The 18,943-nt window shown below is 41.2% G+C and overlaps 1 protein-coding gene across 1 annotated transcript in view; it reads right to left on the reverse strand.

Annotated features, from left to right (window-relative positions):
- The window catches only part of PACRG (parkin coregulated), a 590,873-nt gene that overhangs the window by 474,596 nt on the left and 97,334 nt on the right, over nt 1-18,943 (reverse strand). Inside the window, exon 2 of the mRNA XM_004701916.2 lies at nt 773-907. Coding sequence (XP_004701973.1) covers nt 773-907 — 135 coding nt within the window. The remainder of the gene's footprint in view (nt 1-772; nt 908-18,943) is intronic.

Genomic DNA, 18,943 nt, shown 5'->3' on the forward strand with positions numbered 1-18,943 from the left:
CCCCCGCAGCAATGACATTGCAGAAGCAGGTAGGAGGGCAGCATCCTCTTGTCAAATTAAATGCAAAAGCCTTCTCCAGGTAGGAGTCGGGTGAGTTCCAGGCTAATAACTTCAGCGAGCCTTTTAAAAAGAAACACAGCCCCGTTGGAATGGAGCCATTAGGCAATGCATTTATTTTGAAGCCAATTAACCTTTTGTCAGAGGGAGAGTGGGGGCTGTAATGGTGGCGGCGGCGGAGGTCAGCGACTAACAGGGGCACGCAGGACAGTGACTGCGCCCGCAGGCCCAGGGAGAGGAAGCTTTCTGCTTTGGTATTCTGCTCAGCGTTGGCTGGGAGCAGGCCATTGCAACCTATCCATTTAGGTAATTAAAGCTTCCATTTGGAAGTGTCCTGCAGGAAGGTGAACGGGATGGGGGGGAGGGAGGAACGAGGGGGGATGGGGATGGGGGAGATAAATGGCCAGTGCTCGCTCTGTCTGGCCAGCAGTAGTTCCATCTTCTGATGGACTGCCTGAGACTGGCGGGGCTGCCAGCCTCTCATAAAAATAGAGATGGATTGGGGAGCAGGCAATTCTCCAAGGCAAAGGCACTCTGTCATTTTCTTCCTCACAGGCTGTAATTTAATTGTTCGTCAAGGTGGACGGCTGCCACCAGGGGGGCTTTTGCGGAGGCTGGACCCACCATCTTCCATTGGAGGAGAAATGACTCCACGCTGCTTACTTACCAGCCACGTTTGCTTGGCGCTGGGGGTGTCACTTTCGCCAGCACTTACCTTCCACGCAATTTTGTTTCCTTTCGAGTCGTGCTCAAGAGCAATGGGGAAGTCGCCGCGCTCATAAAATTTCCGAAATGCCGTGGGCTTCGTGGGTCTTTCTTTGAAAGCTCCTGCGGTGGGGGGGCCTCTCACCTTCAAGTGAAGAGAAAAGGACAATCAGGTCTCCACACCCCCAAGAACATCCCCAAGGAGACGGCTGTGGTTGTTAAAAAAGATGGTGCTCTGTTTAAGGCATGCTGGGAGGTGGATGGCCAAGTAACTCCCAGTGGACCCCAGCAATGGCAATACTACCAACATTGGTGGAGTCAGAAGATTTCCTTTATAATCACTTCTGAGGGGGCAGTTTTGTTTTCCTGTCGGTTAGAAAGCCTTCCTATAAAGTATTGCTTTAAAAACATCACATTACATGGAAGCCTGAAGTTTTCTTTGAGAAAAAACATGCAAATAGAGATCTCTAAGTCCATTTGAAATAGGGTGCTGGCACTGAACATTGCCAGTACCAGGGACTGCCAAGAGGACAAACACGTCTGTCCTGGAAGAAGTACACGAGAATGCTCCTTAGAGGCGAGGGCATGGAGACTTGGTCTGACACACTGTGGACATGTTGTCAGGAGAGCCCAGTCCCTGGAGAAGGCCATCCTGCTTGGTAAAGTGGAAGGGCGGAGGAAAAAAGGCCATGGCAAGATGGAATGACACAGTGGCTGCAAGAGTGGGCTCACCCATAAGAACACTTGTGAGGGAGGTCCAGGACCAGATGGTGTTTCGTTCTGGTGCGCGCAGGGTCACTCTGAGTCGGCACCAACTTCAGGGCACCTAACGACCAGTGCAGACTGTTCAACGAGCTTTTAAAGATGCTCAAGAATGGCAAATTCTTATCACGGGTCCAATACATTTATGGAAAGCTGAGTAATGTACTTAAAGTTTTTGTTTGTTTTTTCATTTCAATCTTTTCATAGTTCATACTAGCTACAAGTTGGGCTGCTAACCAAAAGGTCAGCAGTTCAAAACCACCAGCTGCTCTGAGGGAGAAAGATGGGGCTCTCTCCTCCTCTAGAGAGTTACAGTCTCAGAAACTCACAAGGGCAGTTCTTCCCTGTTCCATAGCATCACCGTGAGTCTGCATCGGCTCGATGGCAGTGAGCATCGTACAGTGTAGCCAAAGTGAGGGACAGGTTCTCATAGCATGAATCTTAGCGACAATGCCATAACACTGACATAAAATTAAGTGAGGGTGAATGGCATAGTTAACAAGAAAACAGTGGCGGCCCACAGTATGTGAGCCTGGCATACAGTGAGCAAAACACATGCAAGAGGAATTGAATTAACTTTAGAATAGTTAGCCTGGGAATCTTCACTCCCTGGGAATGTGATTTTCATCAAAGAAGAAATATTCCATATTGAGTTATTTACATGGAACGCATCTTTTAAGCCTATGTTGTCTACATCTGAATTAATTCTTTTGGGGTACAAAACCCACAGTGCTGAGTGGAACGTTCAGGAAAGGAGAGCCCACAGATGGCTCCTTATGCATCTTTTAAACATGGTTGACTTTCCACGATTGACAACAAAAAAGTCAATACCAGGGGGGTTTCAAAAACTGGTCGGAAATGAGATCCTAGTTAATGAAATTTTCTTATGAATTTCTGAAGCACCATCGTACAATCATTTATTAGTTTCATAAAACCAGAATCATTTTGGTAATGGCTTAAATTGGGAAAGCTAGCAAATCAAGTATCTAAAATCTAAATATTTTAAATCATTGGGAAACACATTCATTTTCAATGTTTGTGTGGGGATGTCTAATTTTAACAAAGACACAGTACGTCTAGTACAGTAACCCCTGTTAAACATGACAGATGAGATCTAATTTGGCTCTCACTCAATGCCGTCCAGTCAATGCTGACCCACTGTAGGGCAGGGTAGAGCTGCTCCTGTGAGTTTCTGAGAAGGTGGTGGTTTACTGGAGTGGAAGGGCCTGTCTTGCTATCTCAGTGCTGCAGACCTTCCAATTAGCAGCCCAGAACATAACTACCACTCCACCAGCGTTCCCTAATGTGGCCACAAAGGCTGCTATTTAAAATGGAAGGAATGCTCAGGTGAGTGCCGTGAGGGTGAGGACTGACATGACACAACAGCACATGCTGGAAATTATCATTTGCTTCCATGGAGAGCACCCCGTGTCCTTGTACACGGACCTACACCTTGGAGGAGACACTGAGCTGTAGGCAAGCATGATTTTTGGTTGCTTAGCAAAATTTTGGAATTTGTTCTGGTGTTGGGATACTAAACATTGTTTTCAGTCACAGCAGCCCTGGTGGGGCAGTGGTTAAAGCATTCAGCTGCTGACTAAAAGGTCAAGATCAGCAGTTCAAACCCACCAGCTGCTCCAAGAGGAAAAAATAAAGATGGCTGTGCTGGAAAGACCACAGCTTCGGAAACCCTATGGAGCGGTAGATTTATTTTCCCATATGGTCACTGCAAGTTGGAATTGACTAGTCAGGAGAGAGTTTAGTTTTTCAGCCAAACTTGAGAAAGGCAGGATGCATTCGACAACCACCTTGCACAGAACACTGAGCTGTTTAAAAAGGGAAAGTTTTTTAGAGTCACACTTTTGTAAAATTAGATTAACATATCCGAGCCAGGGGTCAAACGCTTCCACAACCACATCACCATCACCGTTGTCTGCTCCCTGTAATAACCTCCATTCATCCCACCACCACTAATCTGTTCTGAATTTCTGGACTTTTGTTTTTTCAAGAATCATATGGCATGTCCATCACTTGTCTATATCATACTGTTGTGGCTTCTATGTTTCTGTGACGTTGGAAGTTATGTCACTGGTGTTTCAAATACTAGCAGGGTCACCAAAAGGGAACGGGTTTCATCAGAGTTTCCAGACTAGGAACAGACCGAGAAGGAACAGACTGAGGAATGAGCCCCTTCTGAGGAATTAGCTACTGAACACCTGATGGAGAGCAGGGGACACCGCCTGATGTCCTGAAAGCCATGGATAGCAGGGGGACATTGTCTGATCTAGTGAAAATGTTATGAACAGAAGCAGAACATCGTCTGAGATAGTGCCAGAAGATCAGTCCTTCTAATCAGAAGGCACTCAAATATGCCTGCAGAGTAGTTTCTTTCTCAAATTAGAGTCGACCACAACTACGTCCATGGAGTAAAGCCTATGTAAGTAAAGCCTTTGGGACCACCATCTGCTGATGGGGTGAGGTAGTTAGTTTATGGTGCCAACCTGGCCGATAAATACATGTGGGGTTAATTGAAGGGTGGAGAGATAAATGGCTTGGTGAGCCTCGCCTTTTGAGTTCTCGGGTCTCTTGCTTTCTGATGGTTAGACCAGGGTGCAGCTGCCTTAGCCAGTTCCATGCTTTAGTTGGCAAGGCTCACTTCCTGCAAGACATTCCTGAGGAGAAGCCACATGGATTAGGTGACCAGATTTTAACATTGGTAAAGCGGGACACCATTGATAAAACTCATATCCTGGTGAAATAGACACATGGCAGCCGAAAACCGTATACCCTAGCTTGTGGTGCATTCTTTCCAAAAATCGGGACTTTTAAAAAACGACTTTTTTAAAGCACTGCGGGACACAGGACAAATTGTTAATAATTGGGTCTGTCCCGCCAAAAGCAGGACGTCTGGTCACCTTACTGACATGGACCTACCCCAATGCAGCCCTGGGGGCTGGAGCACCCGTGTGGAGACCCCTGCCAGCTCTGAGATGCCTACACGCTCACTGAGTCAGCTTTCCTCCTGCAGTCACCATCATTGCATCTGTTTTGTGAGATGGAAGAGGACTTTGTGAATTGGTGTTGGACATATGGGTTAATGGGTTAATGTTGGACCTTTGGGCTTGGGCAGCACTGGGTTGGTATGTTTTCTCCATGCACACTTAACCTTTATATAAAACTCTCTCTTATACATGAGTTTCTGTGTATTTTTTCTCTAATGTACCCAGACTAATACATGGGGCATGACTCATAATGAGAAGAAACAGCTGCAAACATCGATTAATAATCAGAATTTAGAATGTTAAAAAAATGAATCTAGAAAATTTGGAAGTTGTCAAAAAGGAAATAGAATGCATAAAGATTTATCTTGTATGTATTTAGAGAGCTGAAATGAACTAGTATTGGCCATTTTGAACCAGAAAGAATCATAAGGTTTACTATACTGTGAATGACACAATCAAGAGGAAAAGTTTGTATTCATTGTAAAATGGACATTTCAAGACCTACCTTGAAATACAATCTTATCTGTATTAAGATTATAACTATCCACCTAAAATGAAATCCAATCACTGTAACTATTATTCAAATTCTTGTACTAACCACTAAAGCTAGTGATGAAGACAATGAAGAATTCTATCAACATCTTCAATCTGAAATTGATCAATCAACAATCAAGATGCATTGATAATTATTGGCAATTAGAATGCAAAAGTTGGAACCAGAGAGGGACGACCAGTAGTTTGAAAAGATGGTCTTGATGATAAAAATGAAGGTGGAGAAGACATGATAAAATTTTATAAGAACAATGATTCTTCATTGAAAGTATCTTTTTTAAACAACACAAAAGGTGACTATACACATGAAATTCTCCAGAGGGAGTACACAGAAATTAAATCAACTACATCTATCGTAAGATATGATGGAGAAACTCAATATCAGCAGCTACAACCAGGCCCAGGGCCAACAGTGGAACATCCCATCAATTGATCATATGTAAGTTCAGGTTGAAGAAAATGAAAACAAGTCCACAAAAGCTAAACTATGACCTTGAGTATAACCCATCTGAATTTTGAGAACATCACAAGGACAGATTTGACACATTGGACACCAATGACAGAAGACTGAATGAGCTGTGGGAGACATCAGAAGCACCATTCATGAAGAAGCACAAAGCCACTAAAAATACAGGAAAAGAACAAAGGACCAAAGTGGATGTCGAAGAGACTCTAAAGCTTGCTCTTAATCTTAGATTCGCTAAGGCAAATGGAAGAAATGATGACTTCAATGGGATGAAGAGAAAATTGTCAAAGGGCAGCTAGCGAAGACAAAGTCAAATATAATGAAATGTGAAAAAATCTAGTTAGAAGACCAAGAAAACCCCCCAAAAAACAAGCTCAGCGTATTTTAAACTGAAAAAAATCAAGCCTCAGGTTGTACTTTTGAAAGTTTTTATGGCAAAAATATTGAAGAATGCAGGAAGCATCAAAAGAAGATAGAAAAACTACAGAATCACTAGAGTCACTGAACCAAAAAAGAACTAGTCAGCACTCAACCATTTCAGGAGGTATAGATGAGCAAGAACCAATGATACTGAAGGAAGAGGTTCGAGTTGCACTGAAAGCATCAGTCAAAAAGGCCGCTCCAGGAATAGATGGAATGCAAATTGAAATGTTTTAACAAGCTGATGCAGCACTGGAAGCACTCACTCATCTTTGTAAGGCAATTTGGAAGGCAGCAACTGGGCCAACTATACTCATTCCAAAGAAAAGTGACCCAACAGAATGCTCAAATTATAGAAGAGTATCATTTATATGTCAAGCAAGTAGAATTTTGCTGAAGATCGTTCAACAACAGTTGCAACAATATATTGATGGGGAGCTGATAGAGTTTCAGGCTGGATTCTGATGAGGAGGTGGAACAAGGGATATCATTGCTGATCAGATGGAGAACACCAGAAATATATGTATTAGTGTTTTATTAACTAATGTATTTGAAAGCATGGATTATAACAAACTAAGGATAAGGAAGAATGACAATTCCAGAACACTTGATTGTGCTTACTCAGAACTTGTACATGAATTGGGAGGTCATTGTGGGAATGGAACAAGGAAATACTGCACGGTTTAAAATCAGGAAAGGTGTGTGTCAGGGTTGTATCCTTTCTCCATACTTATTAACACTGTAAACTGAGGACAATATCAGAGAAGCGGCTCATATGAAGAAGAATGTGGCATCAGGATCCATGGAAGGCTTAAGAGCCTTCAAGATGTCAATGAAACAACATGCTTGCTGAAAGGGACGAGGATTCAAAGCAACTTGCTGATGAAGATCAAGGATTGCAGCCTTCATATGGAATTACAACTCACAGCTGGACCAATAGTTAACACCATGATAAATGAAGAAAAAAATTGAAGCTGTGAAGAATTTATTTGCTCTTGTTTGGATCCTTAATGTATGCTTATGAAAGCAGAAGCCAAGATATCAAAGGATGCAGTTCATTAGTGAATCTGCTACTCAAGACCTCTATAAAGTGTTGAAAAACAAGACTTGGAAGTTACGGTGAACCTGGCCCAATCACCTAACATGCATGTGAATATCGGACAGAGAATAACTGAAGCATGTGCATGACGGTGCTCGTGAAGAATATTGAAAAATTACCATGAACTGCCACAAGGACAAATAAATCTGTATTGCTGGAATGCTCCTTAGAAGCAAGGATGGATAGACTTTGTCTCCGGTACTCCGCACATGTGATCAGGAAGGACCAGTCCCCGGAGAAGGACATCATGCTCCATAAAGCAGAGCAGTGCAAAAGAGGAAGGCCCTGGGACAAGATAGTTTGTCACAGCGGCTGCAACAATGGGTTCGAATATAAGAACACTTGTGAAGATGGCTCAGTGCTTTGCTCTGTTGTACGCAGAGTCACTATGAGTCAAAAGGACTCAAGGCCACCTGAGAACACCTACCACATACCGTTGTGGAGTGGATCTCTTTGTATCGCCGACATAAAGGATGGCCCACCCACAGGTTGCATTACAAATACATAACTTTTCACAATCTACTGGTGTACAATTTTACCAGTTCAAATGAAATGTAGAAAGCCAACCTCCTATTTTGTCCATTACTCTTCACTATCTATAACAAAATTATTAGAACTAATTTCTATACCGACATCATTTTTGCCTCATGCATTAACATATAACAGAAAGTTCAAGAAGTAAAATGGAAGGCCAGCATATTTAGCCACATGTTTACCATGTTCTTCCCTTTCCTTCCAATGTTTCAAGGTTTCTTTTTCTGTATCTGCGCTCTACAAAGAGGTCCTGCTCTGGCATTATTTTAGGGTAGGTCTGCTGTAAACAAAATCTTAGCTTCTTTCCATCTGAGAATATCCTGATTTTACCATTATTCCTGCAAACGATGTGAGCTGGACCTAGGCATTTGGATCCCTGTACCTTTCTCGTTGCTCTTGCAAAATACCATGCCACTTCCCTCTCCTCTTGGTTTTGGTGAAAATTCCTTAGAGGAAATGTGTCATTTTTTTCTGTATTTTCATTAGTTTTCTCAAATTTAATCATGATGTGCCTTGTCATGAATTAATTTAGATTTATACTTTTTCTGGTATGCCCAGCTTCTTGTTGCTGTAGGTTTATGTCTCTTGGCATATTTGGGAAGTGTTCAGTTAGGATTTCCTTGGGTTTATTCTCAAGCTTTTCCTCTCTCTAAACTTCTGGGATTCCAGTGATAGATTAAATTTTTGTAATAGGAGAAGGTACTACTAAAAAACTGGATTTATTTTTTTCAGGGCTACATATTTAATTTTTTTTACAAAACAACCTTATCACCTTCAAAGTACTTTCCATTACACTTAATACATTTGTCAAATCTGTGATTCCATTCTTGGAAACATTCTTCTAAGTCATTGGTTTGGATGTCTGCCAGCACCGCTCTTGTTTTTTTCGTCACCTCTTCTACATCATCATATCACTGTCCTTTCCTGGCCCTCTTTATTCAAGGAAACCAAAAGAAGTCACACAAAGTGAGGCAAGGTGAGTAAGGTGGGTGGGGAAAGAGATATATGCTGGGGATTTTTGCCAAAAACTGCTGCACTGAGGTGGCTGTTTGAACAGGTGCATTGTCATGGTGGCAAAACTGGTCTCCCATCTGTCACAATTCAGAACTTTTTTGTCACACAGTTACACAATCTTTTCAGTACCTCTAAATAGAAAGCTTATTAACAGTCTGACCTGGTGGAATGAACTCCATATGAACTCCAAGTCAACATTTTCATCTGTTCTGGAAGTTGATAGATGTCCAGAATGAGGTTTGTCATCTATTGACATTTCACCTCTTTTGAAATGAGAAAACTGCTCGTACACTTGAGTTTGTCCCATAATGCTCTCCTTGTAAGCTGTGTTCAATATCACAACAGTTTCTACAGTATTTTTCTGAGCAGGACAAAAAATGTCACAGCCACACCCTGTTCTCTTAAATCAATCATCACAAAAATAAGGTTTGAGTGAAACTGCTTTTACAAAAAAAATTCACTGTGACCGGAGAGAACCTTCCAGGTGACGCCACTGGGTGCACTAACTCAGAGTGAGTTGCTGGATGCTGGCCTACCGGGGGAAAAATGTGTACTAAGAAAGCTATGCGCCATCTAGCATAATTCGGTTGTCTTGTTGGTGGTGGTGGTTTTGGGTACCCCCTTGTAGTCCCAGAGTTCCCTGAAGCTGTCTTTGTTCACTTTTGCTAGGCCTCGTGTTTTCTCTGCTTCTGGATCAAATAATTTCTACTGCTGTCATTTCAAGTTCACTTGTTTTTTCTACCTTCATTCTGCTGATGAACCCAAGCATTCTGGTTTCCATTCGAGATATCCTATTTTCTGTTCTAAAATTCTCAGTTGGTGGTCCTTTATGCCTCCTGCTTCCTTGCTGAGACATTCTATATCTTTGCTGGAGTTGTTTATATTTTCATTATTCAAAGTGGTAATTTTCTACTTTAAAAATTGTTGGTTAGATAAATCTAGCATTTCTGGTAACTCAACATTGTTGTTATACATTAACTGTTATTCATTTGAGATATTCCTGGTCTTGGTATGATGAGTGATTTTTTTTTTATTGAAACTTTGGAGTGTTATGAAACTTTAGATTTTAAACCTCCTGCCGTAGCTGACTTCTTCTGCCATCTCTCTGGAAGGGCTCAGGAAGCACTGCCTTGTTCTAGCTGGATTGGGCTAGAAGCCTTTGAATCTACTGGACAGCGTGGACACTGGAGAAAGCAGTTCCTCTTTGAGTGGAGATGAGGATTCTAGATCCCCACTAGTCCTTCCCTCATACCTCCTTGCCTTGAAGGGAGAGGACACTCAATAACCAAACTCACTACTATCAAGTGGATCCAGACTCATAGTGAGCCTATAGTACAGGGTTTAAGAGGCTGTAACTCTTGATGGGAGTAAAATGCCTATTCTTTCTTCCCGAGGAGTAGCTGATGGTGTTGAACAGCTGACCGTGCAGTTTTCAGCTCAGTGTACACCCACTAAGCCACCAAACCTCCTAGAAGGGGTAAACAGAGCTGATTGTTTCTGCCCCCAATTCCCCTGGACTCCACTGACACCACAGATAGAGAAGCTTCAACCCTCCTGGGCCCCGGTGGAATCTTCTATGGGGTGTCCTCCCATATCACTCCAGAGAGGAGGGGAGGGGCCTTTCAGTACTGGGGGTGGAAGTCTAGGCACACATGAGGAAATGAAAAGTATAAAAACTTTCTTTTAAGAATTGAGCTGCAACCATTAGTGAGATCGTCTGCCTTGTCATCTGGTAACTAACATCTCTAGCTTTGCTAGTCGCCAATTTATTATTTATGCTATGGGCTGCAACCCTTTCACATATTTAATTCACAAAAATAAGATTGAAATGATCGGCATTCCCTCGCTTTCTTTGCATTTCTCTTCCAATCAATTTCTCTTTCCCTTCTGTCTCTTTTACTCATGTACTCTGCGTTTGAACTGAAGATCCTGGTGGGGTAAACCTTGTTTCTCTCCTCTCAAAGGAAGACCAGAGGCTTTCTATAAATTGTTGTAAATAACTTATACTTCCTCCTCTTCACATACATTTTCCTGGACTTCATAAGAAACTAGCCCCTGCCAACAACTCCAGTGGAAAGTCATTACTTAGAAGGAGAGCTGAGCAAGATGATCCATGATGACACATAGCACAGATCAGCGAGGGGGTTCTTTCTCTGGTCTCTGTCATTCTCTGCCTTTACATTTCTGCCTACTATTTTAAAGTACTTCCTATAGCTTTATCAGCTGTCAATTCATTATAAATTAAACCATTGGCATCTTAAAAGTTATTATTTGTAAAACAGAAAAGATCATTCTCAGTAAGATGCCTTGTTGCAGTAGTGCCTTCACTTAATTTTACTCAGATACTACCTCACTTCCTTACTCGCTTCTGGATAATATGGGTTCTCTTCCAAATGCATTCCAAATGCCCATCTAAACTTGGCTGAGGGCCTGATTCTTTTTGTATTGTGCACACAACTCAGCCCAAATAATTTTAAACATTTATCAATGGAAAATCAAGAAAAAAGCATAATTATTTCTAGAAAGAGAATGAAGACATTATTTGTTATAATCTGAGCAAAGCACTTTATAAAAAAGCAAAAATGCTGTTAGGAATTCTTAGGTAAGCCCCATCTTTGTGGAAGAAGAACTACTGTAAATTATATTTCGTGTCTTCACAATCTTACCCCAATTTGTTATAAATAATATAAAGCAAATAAGGAACCATAAATCAAGTTAGACATGTGGAAAAATGCAATTAGGATGTGCCTGAGTGGTGGGGGCCATCCATAAACCAATTAGGAGGACTGGATGTTGTGGCAGAATGCATTTAATAAAATCTCATGCAGTTGGGGACCCAGATATTGGATGCAGCCTTTAATGACGATGGATGACATTGTATTTCAGATGCCTCCATTTATTGAACGCGTCATAATGAATGTAGGGCTTAGATCACAGTGTCTGTCACGTGGTCACAAAAGTAATCATAATGAGTAGGAAAGACTACTTTAAGCCTTTCTGAAATTCATCATCTGAAGGTTTGCAAGTTTCTTTCTTAGTAGCTTTGTTGTTTAGAATAAGCTGAAGCAGTTTAAAAAAGAAGAAGAAAAACAAAGCCTTTGATTCATGCGGGAAATCTAATTGGTTCATTTAGCCAACTCAATACCATTAAAACAATAATATGTGAAGACATTGACTTTCTGTGTTTTGCAGCTTCGATACGAAAGTTTGATTCATGACAGCTCCAGCTAAGTACCTTAGTGGAGGGCATGGAATATGTCTGATATTCTCAGGTACTGATTGTCAATCCCAGGATGGCAAGCTAGCTGGTATCAGCTGAGCCTTTTAATATATAATGTGCTTTTGTTTTTGGTGAAAATGTGTGCAGTACATTTGCCCCCTATTTAACAGTTGCTGTGTAATTTGTTTAGTGGTGTGAGTTAACACTTTTCACAAGGAACCAACATTTTCTTTCCTGGAATTGTGGTTGTTCTGGTTCTAGAATTCTAGGTGTCCTGCATGTTTGATGTCTCATCTTTGCTTTAGAGTAATTTTTGACCTGTTGGTCTCGTATAGACATTTTCACTTTTAATTGAGCTCTGTGCTCACAGATAACAGCCTTCCTTCTGTGTTTCCTTCTATTATTTTGATAAAAGGTGGTCTCAGGGCTTATTTTGAGAACAAGTCTCAGTGTCCTTGGCTCTCAATGGGCCCATCAAGTCTGGAGCTTTTAAGCATCTGAATCCTGTGCCATGTTTTCATACCATTGTACCATGGGTCATCTGTTGGGGCCCTGATCAGATCCATCAGTGATGCTAGCTGGGCACTCTCTAGTTCTTGTCTCAGGTTAAATGAGGTTGTGGCTACTAATCCTACAGATGAGTCTCTGCTCTGAGATTTTGGTGGCCTAGACTTCTGAGTAAGAAATATTGTAAACATGGCATCTTCCCAATTTGCTGATACTAATTATGCATCAATTAAGGTCACCAAATGACAAAGAAAATACTTGCAAAAATATTAGAAAACCTGACTATAGATGGCACATAGAACACTTCAAGAGTAACAAAAAAGAGCTCACAGTATCAGCTAAAGTTACTATAAGAAGTTTTAAAATATACTTATTAACAATCTTAGACACTACAATAATGTGTTATGATCTTATAATGTCCAAAAAAGGTTACATGGGAATTATATATCTGTAATTTGTGCATTCCTCAGTATCATTAGATAGAAACATACTATAGAACCCTGTCAAGTCAAACCCTATGGGCATCAGTGGGTGGGAAGGACAACTCCCAAGTAATGTTGGAAAGCTACTCTAAGCACATGATTTCATCATCATCTAAGAGGATGGCCTGAAGTCAGAGTAATGTGGCGTCACAGAGATCAATTTCAACTTTGCTGTGGTGGCTCAGGAATGAAGGCAAAGATCTTAAAGGAGCATGGCTTCAAGAATAACAAAGTCCCTGAAAACTGTGTTCACTGTTTGGCTCAATTTTCAACAAAGCCAAAGGAAATGATTTTAGAGAAAGGCTATTAGAGCTTATTGTCTCTAAATTACATGGCCTCACACATCACACGAGTTGTTTGAATTCTGGCACAATCTAAAGGGGAATGACCTGGGGGCAGAGCTGACTGGCATAATGAGAACAGAAAGGTGGTGATAAAACATATACCAAGACCACCAAGTGGCAAACAGCCTGCTCGAATCATGTAATTGGCAACAGCCTGCAGAAGGTATGGAGACAAACATTACTAAGCCTTCTCTAATTCTCTCACCTCTGAGTGCTCTTGTACTTTTCCTTCTAGAGTTTCCCAAAACATAGACTGTAGATATGATACTTTTATAGTTCATGTCCTTCCCCCCTTCAGAGTCTTTTCATTTAGAGCACTGAGTGTTCATGGTGCTATTGACTTCAAAACTTCATTTTCTTGTGTGTGGCTAAGCAATATTCTACCCATAATTTGCAATACTATTTGGAACTTATGCTATTTTCATTTTCCCCAATTAATTTACATTGTCATAAGCATTTCAGGCTTGTGACATTTTCCATATTTTATATTATTTCCTTCAGAGTCCCAAGTGTGAGATAATAAGGTCAACATTTATCTATATTTTATGCTTCTTGATAAAAGCTTTGGCTAATTAGACAGAAGAGCAGGTCTTCTTTATCTATTGTTCGATTTGGATTACTCCGGTAAACAAATGGTAATGAACAAGTTCCCTTTAGCATAAATGTAATCTGCACACGTTTCTGTTCATACAGTATGTCTGTTTCACATCAACATGTTTGCATGAGCTCTTTATACTGAAAAATATCAACCAGTGATTGTATTTACTGCAAATATCTCTTGACCTTTTTATTCTCATCTGTATATGAGATATATTTAGCAGGAGCCCTGGTAGCATAGTGGTTACTCTTTGGGCTGCAATCCTCAAGGTTAGTGGTTCAAAACCGCCAGCCGTTCCATGGGAGAAACACAGGGCTTTCTATTCCCATAAGGAGTTACATTCTAGGAAACCCACAAGGACAGTTCTATGCCGTTCTATAGGGTTACTATGAGTCAGCACCAACTTAATGGCAGTGAGGCTTTTGTTTTTTTTGGATGTTTATTTAACCATGAAAGGTTCTCATTGTTGCATAGGAAGGCTATCTTTTCTTTACTTCCTCTTTTTGCCTTCTCTGGATCATTCTTTTGACTGACGAGTAATGAAGTCCTGTCTCACATCTGCTTAAAATCTATAAACAATTGCCCAATGACATGACACATAACGACACATATAGACTGGCTTTCTCTCTCTAGGTGTTTCTCCACAGGCCCCCAATGCACCTCTGGCCATGCTATCTGGCCTTGATGATTTTGCTCTTCCATCAGCCTATAGGTCTCCCACAGCTCCTCTCACGCATTCCTCCTCTCCTCTCCTAAGGATCTACCGTGAAGACGCAGCACAAATCTGACCTCTTCTAGGGATCTTCTCCCAACAACGCATCTCCCTAATTCCTGCTTCTTTTGCTCAGGTTTGGCTTTTTGTGGGCTAGCTCACCAGAGTTAATCTCAGCACATCACTGGAACAATCTGTATGGAGACCTTCTACTCCTGTGAAGAGTGAGTCTTGGAAACCCATAGTTCTTTCCTGTCCTATGGGGTCATCATGAGTCAGCATCAGCTTGATGTGTTTGGTTTGGTTGTGGAACTCTGGCGGCACAATAATTGAGCGCTGGGCTGCCCACTGAAAGGCTGGTGGGAGACAAAGACCCTGTGAAATGCTTTGATGTGTAGAGGTGACAGCCTAGAAAGCCCTACAGGGCAGGACTACTTTGTTCTAGTGGACACCACACAGCAAACACTGATGAGCATAACTGTGCTGCGAAACCAGCCAACTTTCTTCCCCTCTTCAACCCCAATAAAGGCCTCCTTTGAAGCCCTGGTCACATAGTGGTTACATGTGTCTGCTACCTGCAAGGTCAGCAGTTTGAAACCACTGGCTGCTCCGAGGGAGAGAGTTACAGTCTTGGAAGACCTCAGGTGCAGTTTTCCCCAGTCCTTTAGGGTACCCATGAGTCAGCATGGCCTTGACGGCAATGAGTGTGGTTCTTTTTTGATTGGACTCAAACAAGATTAATTTAATCCTTATTCACATACTCCCACTTCAAATATTTTAGGGTCATTATGAGTCAGAATTAACTCACTGGCAGTGGACTTTTTAAAAATTTTGTTTTGTTTTGTTTGGGTTTGTTGTTTTTTTTTTTTTTTGTGGGTGGCTATTGATGGCTAAATTTGATTTTATTTGCCTGAAATTCTTATAAGTTTCTTAGATCTAAATCAGTTGCGATCACAACTTTTCTCACCAACCATTCACTATGAATAAAACCAGGACATTTTTCTTTTCTGTAAAATCTTAGTTTAAAAATCTATATATTTCTCTTTTGCATTCCGTTGTACAGTTAGAAAAATGTTGCTTAAAATTGAAAGATTATGTAATACTTGAAGTACTTTAGTCAAAAGCACTTAATTTAAATATAATTAGCACAGATAAAAAATAGAAATTATATGGTGGAGACTACTAAACTACAGCTAAGTTAGTGCTCTCCTATGATGATAACAGAGTGAAAAAATTCAAATAATTCACTTTTCCTTTTCCATAGAATTGGAAAGGTGTGGGCTTATCAGTCAGAGGGTAAAGACATGGTAAAATGAGAATATAAGTAATTCATTAAGTGACTCTAGAATCTTTTGGATTACTCCTAGCTTCCCTACGGCAATCAATTATACTCTGTCTTGTTCTTATAGGGTCTCTATGAGTTGTCATCAAATTGGATGGCAGTGACTTTCATGGTGGGGGGGGTGGGGCAGGGAGTTATTCCTAAAAGGACTTAAGGAGGCTCATGAAGATACATGTAACACAGCAATACAACTTAAAGAAAACATCATGAGCTTAGACTTTTAAAAATTCTGGTTAACATCTATGATTTCTTCAACACATCTAAAACTCATCATATATAGAAAGTTCATAACTATTTGAGGATCTACAATCCATAACAGAATCCATACACTTTGAGGGCTAAAGAGTCCCTCAAAGAGCACCTCAACCCCTTAGTTTGTTCTTCATTCATCTGAAATCCAAAGCGAAAGGACAATGAAAACAGCTATCCCTGTTTCCATCTCAAGGCTGAATTTTCCAGTTCCATCACCTTAATAACAAGCTCAGTCTCATAGGCTTCTTTCAGGAAGAAGTCCAATAACATCAATAGGCAGTTCATTGGAAGTAGAGCTCCTTCTAGAATAACTGTCTGACATAAGCAAGACCCAGAGATTGTTGAGCAAGTCATGCTTGTGCCGTTTTCAATAGATGACTAACCTAGAACCCAGTTCTAGCGTGGCTCCGTGGGCTCAGCCTGGATGGAGAGGCCAGATGGCACACTGTTTTTGACATTGTTTTGGCTCAATGCCAGAAGGAGGGTGGTTGCTTTAAATCCTTCCCTGCCCAAAGAACAAAAATGGATAGCTTTCCTAAAAGAAGTCAATGCTCAAATGATTAAGGAAAACAGAAGCCTTGAGGGTGGGAGGGTAAGAAAGTTTACTCCAAAGCCACCCTGTCCTTGCAGTTTCACAGATGAATAGGCCACACACGTGCCCCAGTGCGGCGCTTGCCCTCAACGTACCTCCAGAGAGTCATCAGAGATTTCAGTGTAGACGATGCTATTTAGCATCTGTCTTTGTAGAACTGATAAAATGCCCGAATGGCTGAGACAGCTTGCTAATACACTGTCACACCTAACACCACAGTGAAAGGAATGAGGGAGCTCATGCGAAAGGAGAATATAAATGGGGAAGCATTCAGAATAGACTGTTCCTCCAGCCCCTTAGCGAGGAGAGCTTAGTGAATAGTTCATATCCAAACATACATCCTCTGTGTCTTCAAACAGCATTATTTCTTTCTGCATAATTAGCATGAGAAGGTTATTTTTTGCATATGTGAAGATACAATTACCATTCCCCTCTACATGTCATGAATATTTAAATAGAAAATGTGAAGATCTCTGTGTAGAATGATGCAAACTGATATTCTCCAGTAAGAACTTGCTATTGTTTCAAGGAAAACTATTTAGCATTCCCTACCATGAAAGTTGGACACGGAATAAGAAGGACTGGAGAATAATTGATGTATTTGAATTATGGTACTGACAAAGAATGTGAAAAGTACCATGGACTGCTAAAAGAACAAACAAATATGTCTTGGAAGAAGGATAGCCAGAATATTCCTTAGAGGCAAGGATGGCGGAGATTTCACCTTACTAACTTTGGACAAGTTATCAGGACAGACCAGTCCCCAGTAAAGACATCATGTCTGGTTAAATAGAGGAAAGGGCAGCAAAAAATAGGAAGGTGGCCTCGACAAGAAGGATTGACACAGTGCTATATGGATGAGCTCAAACAAAAACAATCGTGAGGGTGGTGCAGGACTGGGCAGTATTTCCTCCTACTGCACATCGATCGGATCACTGGGAGTTAGAATCAACTCCGTGGCACCTAACAGTAGACACAACAACCTTTGTTGCCTATGTATTTGGTATGCTATCTAAGAGTCCTTTACCGAATTCAAGACCATAAAGGCTCTTTATTTTTTAATCCTTATTCTTGGATATAGGTTTAGCTGTCACATTTAGGTCTTTGATAAATTTTTAATTTATTTTTGTGTGAGATGTAAATTAAAGATCATAATTCATTCTTTTATGTGTCTACCCAGTTGTCCAAGCACCATTTGTTGAAAAGAGTATTGCTTCTCCATTGAATGAGCTTAGTACTCTTGTCAAAAAGCCCATAGATGTGTGAGTTTACTTCTAGATTCTGAAGTCTATTCTACTGATCTATATGTCAGAAAAGGAGTTCTGGAAGCACAGTGGTTACTTGTTGGGCTGCCAAGCACATGGCCTGCAGTTCAAACCACCAGCGACTCCTCAGGATAAATAAAATGCTTTTACTCCAAAAAAGAGTTACAGTCTTGGAAGCTCACAGAAGCAGTTCTACCATATCCTACAGGGTCAGGATAAGTCAGCATCAACTCGATGACAGGGAGCTTTTTGATACATATGAGAAGGGTTTCAGACAGTTTATGGGAAAAATCCATTATTTTTTCATTCCATTTTTTGTAACAAACTTTTGAAGCCCTTTCATATTTACCTTTATACTACTAGCAGACTCTCCTAATTAAAGCTGTTGTGTGATGGGTTTTGAGATCACAAAGAGTTAAGTTTTCCCATTTTGTCCTTTAATGTCAGAATTACTTTGGCTAAAATCCAGGGATACATATGGTAGCCAACTAAAGAGGAGGAGTGGGGGAGGGGAAAAAAGAAGAAAGAAATGGGTAGTGGGTGAACAGAGCACTAACTCACCCAACGGGAGGCTATTGTTTATAGGGAAAGAGGGACCAGACTTCAACCCAGTGCTCCAAGATGTGAATGCAACATGCCAGCATTGAGTAGGGAACCAGTGGAGAGGTCTGAGGGGCCAGCCCCAATCCCAACTACGTGCCCCTCCCCCAAAGAGAATTTATTTCAGAGAACAGCACTGAATTTGCAGCTCCGGGAAAGGAACATGTCTGATCAGAGCACACGGGAGCAAATGAAGGGGGAGGAAGAAAGAATGGAGCACATCCTGGCCTACCAAGCCTTGAGGACAAAGCTCCCGCTCAGAGCAGCTAGTCCACAGAGAGCACCACATGGCCAGCACCACTATGAGACACGACACCCCTCGCTGACTGTATTAGTCTGGGTACTTTGGAGAAACAAATCCACAGCAACTCACGTATAAGAGAGAGTTTTATGCAAAGAAAATGTGCATCACGAAAAC

Source organism: Echinops telfairi, unplaced genomic scaffold (assembly GCF_000313985.2).
Source record: "Echinops telfairi isolate 266 unplaced genomic scaffold, ASM31398v2 ScPeMD7_3533;HRSCAF=4204_0, whole genome shotgun sequence".
NCBI classification, from domain to species: Eukaryota; Metazoa; Chordata; class Mammalia; order Afrosoricida; family Tenrecidae; genus Echinops; species Echinops telfairi.